The sequence below is a fragment of the Scomber japonicus genome, chromosome 22, assembly GCF_027409825.1.
Source record: "Scomber japonicus isolate fScoJap1 chromosome 22, fScoJap1.pri, whole genome shotgun sequence".
In the NCBI taxonomy this organism is placed as follows: domain Eukaryota; kingdom Metazoa; phylum Chordata; class Actinopteri; order Scombriformes; family Scombridae; genus Scomber; species Scomber japonicus.
This window is the reverse complement of record NC_070599.1, coordinates 26,201,197-26,205,107: the sequence shown is the minus strand read 5'-3', so window position 1 is coordinate 26,205,107 and position 3,911 is coordinate 26,201,197. Positions and strand designations below refer to the sequence as shown.

General features: G+C 45.0%; 1 protein-coding gene across 1 annotated transcript in view; it reads right to left on the bottom strand.

The window, feature by feature from the left end:
* Nucleotides 1–3,616, bottom strand: part of lratb.1 (lecithin retinol acyltransferase b, tandem duplicate 1) — a 37,803-nt gene extending 34,187 nt beyond the window's left edge. Inside the window, exons 1-5 of the mRNA XM_053343226.1 lie at nucleotides 3,382–3,616; nucleotides 2,289–2,389; nucleotides 1,486–1,555; nucleotides 1,276–1,406; nucleotides 547–638 (exon numbers count right to left, since the gene is read on the bottom strand). Coding sequence (XP_053199201.1) covers nucleotides 547–638; nucleotides 1,276–1,406; nucleotides 1,486–1,555; nucleotides 2,289–2,389; nucleotides 3,382–3,541 — 554 coding nt within the window. The 5' untranslated portion in view covers nucleotides 3,542–3,616. The remainder of the gene's footprint in view (nucleotides 1–546; nucleotides 639–1,275; nucleotides 1,407–1,485; nucleotides 1,556–2,288; nucleotides 2,390–3,381) is intronic.
* Nucleotides 3,617–3,911: the final 295 nt, after the last annotated feature.

Below are 3,911 nucleotides of genomic sequence, written 5' to 3'. Positions count from 1 at the left end.
TCCCTCCCTCCCTCCCCCCCCTCCCTTCTTTCCTTCTTTCCTTCCTTCCTTCCTTCCAAAGTTTTTATGGTTACACCACTTAGACATTTTTACCATAATCCTCTAATATATTCTCCTCCCTCCCTCTCTCCCTTCCTTATTTCCTTCCTTCCTTCCTTCCTTCCTCTCTCCCTCCCTTCCTTCCTCCTTTCCTCCCTCCCTCCCTTCTTTCGTTCTTTCCTTCCTCCCTCCCTTCCTTCCTTCCTCCCTCCCTTTTGTCCTTCCTCCCTCCCTCCCTCCCTCCCTCCCTCCCTCCCTCCCTCCCTTCCTTCCTTCCTCCCTCCTTCCCTCCCTCCCTTTCTCCCTTTTGTCCTTCCTTCCTCTCTCCAATCTTTCCTTCCTTCCTTCCTCCCTTCCTCCCTCCCTCCCTTCCTTCCTCCCTCCCTTCCTTTTTTCCTTCCCTCCCTCCCTTCCTTCCTTTTTTCCTCCCTCCCTCCCTTGCTGGGTCCACAAAAAAAGAATGTGTGAAGTTATTCATACGTTTATTTTCACATTTTAAAGTCTTACCCGAGATAAGCGTTCATACTGTGGAGAGTTTTAGGTAAATGTTGTTTTCTGCTGCTTTCATCAGCCATCTTTACCTCAGAGAGGCTGCTCCTCTGAGAGGAGGAGAGGAGAGGGGGAGGAGGAGGAGAGGAGGAGGAGAGGAGGAGAGGGGGAGAGGGGAGGAGAGGAGAGGAGGAGAGGAGGAGAGGGGACAAGAGAGGAGGAGAGGAAAGGAGGAGAAGAGACAAGAGAGGAAGAGAGGAGGAGGAGGAGGAGGAGACAAGAGAGGAGAAAAGGAGAGGAGAAGAGAGCAGAGGAGAGGAGAAGGAGGAGAGGAGACAAGAGAGGAGGAGGAGAAGAGGAGAGGAGACAAGAGAGGAGGAGAAGAGGAGAGGAGAGGAGGAGAGGAGAGGAGGAGGAGGAAAAGAGGAGAGGAGAGGAGAGGAGGAGAAGAGGAGCGGAGAGAAAGAGGAGAGGAGGAGGAGAAGGAGAAGAGGAGGGGAGAGGAAGAGAGGAGGAGAGGAGAGAGGAGCAGAGATGAGGAGGAGGAGGAGAGGAGGAGAGGAGAAGAGAGAGAGAAGAGGAGGAGAGGAGGAGAGGAAGAGGAGGAGAGAAGGAGAGAGGAGAGGAGAGGAGAGAGGAGAGGAGGAGGGGATGAGAGGAGGAGAGGGAGAGGAGTATTACACAGAGAATGTCTAAAATAAAAATGGATGATGATGATGATGATGAAGATGAAGGGGCGGGGCTTACATGGGGCATGAGGTCATCACCGGTCACCACGGCAACCTTGAGGTCCAGCCCGGCCTTCTTGATGACTTCCTGTATGGCGGCGGCGCACGCCAGAGGATTGACTCCACCCGCGTTACTGATCACACGGATACCTGCGGGGGGGGGGGGGTTAAACATGTAACACGTTGCCATGGTAACCCCAAAAACACGTCACCATGGTAACTAACTCACCTTTCTTGTGGATGTCGTGGATGAATGGAGCCACAGCGACCTGGACGAAGTCTGGAGCGTAACCCATGTTCTACGAGACAGGAAGTGGAGGGGGGGGGGCGTAAAGAAGAGCGCACTCAGAAAAGATCGTAACTTAAATTAGCCGCAAAAAAAAAGAACTTTTCAAAATAAAATAAACACCACAAACTGAGAAACACACAAGCTCAGTTTTAATAAGCTAACGAGTCCATCCGTACGAAGTTTTTTTTCTTTATTTTAACGATTTTCTTCAAGACAAGGGAGGAGGAGACAAGAGGAGGAGAAAAGACAATAGGAAAGGAGACAAGGGAGGAGGAAATAAAGGAGGAGGAGACAAGAGGAAGAGACAAGAGAGGAGGAAAGGAGATAAGCGAGGAGAAGATAAGAGAGTAGGAAAGGAGATAAAAGAGGAGACAAGGGAGGAGGAGACAAGAGAGTAGGAAAGGAAATAAGAGAGGAGGAGATAAGGGAGGAGGAGACAAGAGGAGGAGACAAGAGAGTAGGAAAGGAGATAAAAGAGGAGGGAGGAGGAGAGGAGACAAGAGAGGAAGGGACAAGAGAGGAGGAGACAAGAGAGTAGGAAAGGAGACAAGAGAGGAGGAGATAAGGGAGGAGGAGACAATAGAGTAGGAAAGGAGACAAGAGAGGAAGAGTAAGGGAGGAGGAGACAAGAGAGTAGGAAAGGAGACAAGGGAGGAGGAGACAAGAGATGAGGAGACAAGAGAGTAGGAAAGGAGACAAGGGAGCTGACCCGTTGCCATGGTGACAGATATAAATAAACTCACAGGCATCTTGGTCTTGGCGGCGGTGAGCAGAGACATGGTGATCTCACTGAGGTAGTCAAACACCAGGAAGTCCAGCTTCCCACTGTGGATCAGCTGGGGCACTGCAGAGGAAGCAGACCTTTACTTTGAAAGAGTTCTAGGCAAAAGACTTTTACTTTGAAATATATCTATAATAAAGACCTTTACTTTGAAAGATTTCTACACAAAAGACTTTAACTTTGAAAGATATCTACACAAAAGACTTTTACTCTGAACGATATCTACAAAAAGACTTTTACTTTGAACAATATCTAGTACAAAAAGACTTTTACTTTGAAAGACATCTACAAAAAGACTTTTACTTTGAACGATATCTAGTACAAAAAGACTTTTACTTTGAAAGACATCTATAGTACAGTAATAAAAACACTAAGCGCTGAAACATAGACGACTTGATTTCACTCCTTTCTTTCTTTTTTGTTCTCTCTTAATCTCTTTCTTCTTTCCTCAATTTAATCTTCCTCCCTTTCTTTCTTTCTTTCCTCTTCCTCATTTCTTTCTTTCTTCATCTTCCTCCTTCCTGTTCTTTCTTTCTTTCTTTCTTTCTTTCCTCTTCCTCATGTCTTTCTTTCTTTCTTTCCTCATCTTCCTCCTTCTTGTTCTTTCTTTCTTTCCTCTTCCTAATGTCTTTCTTTCTTTCTTTCCTCATCTTCCTCCTTCCTGTTCTTTCTTTCTTTCTTCATCTTCCTCCTTCCTGTTCTTTCTTTCTTTCCTCATCTTCACCCTTTTACTTGTTCTTTCTTTCTTTCTTTCTTTCTTTCCTCTTCCTCATGTCTTTCTTTCTTTCTTCTTTAAACACATGTTTACACAGAAGGAGGATTGTAGATTTCTACAGCAGGTAAAACTGGTTTAATGCTCATTTTAAACTCCTGACTGTTGTTTTAAGACACACTACAATAAATTATCCTACAATTAAAACCAAAAACAAGTAAATAAAAGAGTTGACGTTGCTGCTGCTTTAAAAACAAACATTAATATGAACTTTAAAGAACTTTTGATCACATTTATAGACAGGTAACAGACTGCTGAAGCCCCTCAGGTGTGTTTAACCCACCTGACACCGCAGTGTCTCCCCAAAACCCGGACGCACAGCCGATCCGCACCGCTCTGTTCCCTGCAGAGGTCGCATAACACCTGGACGTGCTTTTATTTTGAAGGTTCAGACTCAGAGGCTGTTTAGCAGAGCTGCGCACGAGACGCTGCAAACGCCACATGATGCAAAAATAATACTAATAGTAAAGTTAAAGTTAGTCTGAAGACTCGTAAACAAAGTGATCTCTACTCTGCTTCAAGGTGCGAAGGTCCGTCCATAAAAACAGTCCGACAGGAAACACGTCACAGGAGAGTGAGAGGTTCCTAGATCTCGCGAGAGGAACAAGGCGACACAGGTCAAATAAGGACACAAAAAATGTATTAGTATTATTTTGTTTCATTGTGTATAGAGTAAAAAAAGAAGATAAGAAATCACATCCTATCCGACCTTTAAACAAACTGACCTAAACATTTTTTCTATTATGAAACATTAACCAAAACTATTAATTAATTAAATTTAATAATGAGAAAAACTGGTGAGACATTTCATCT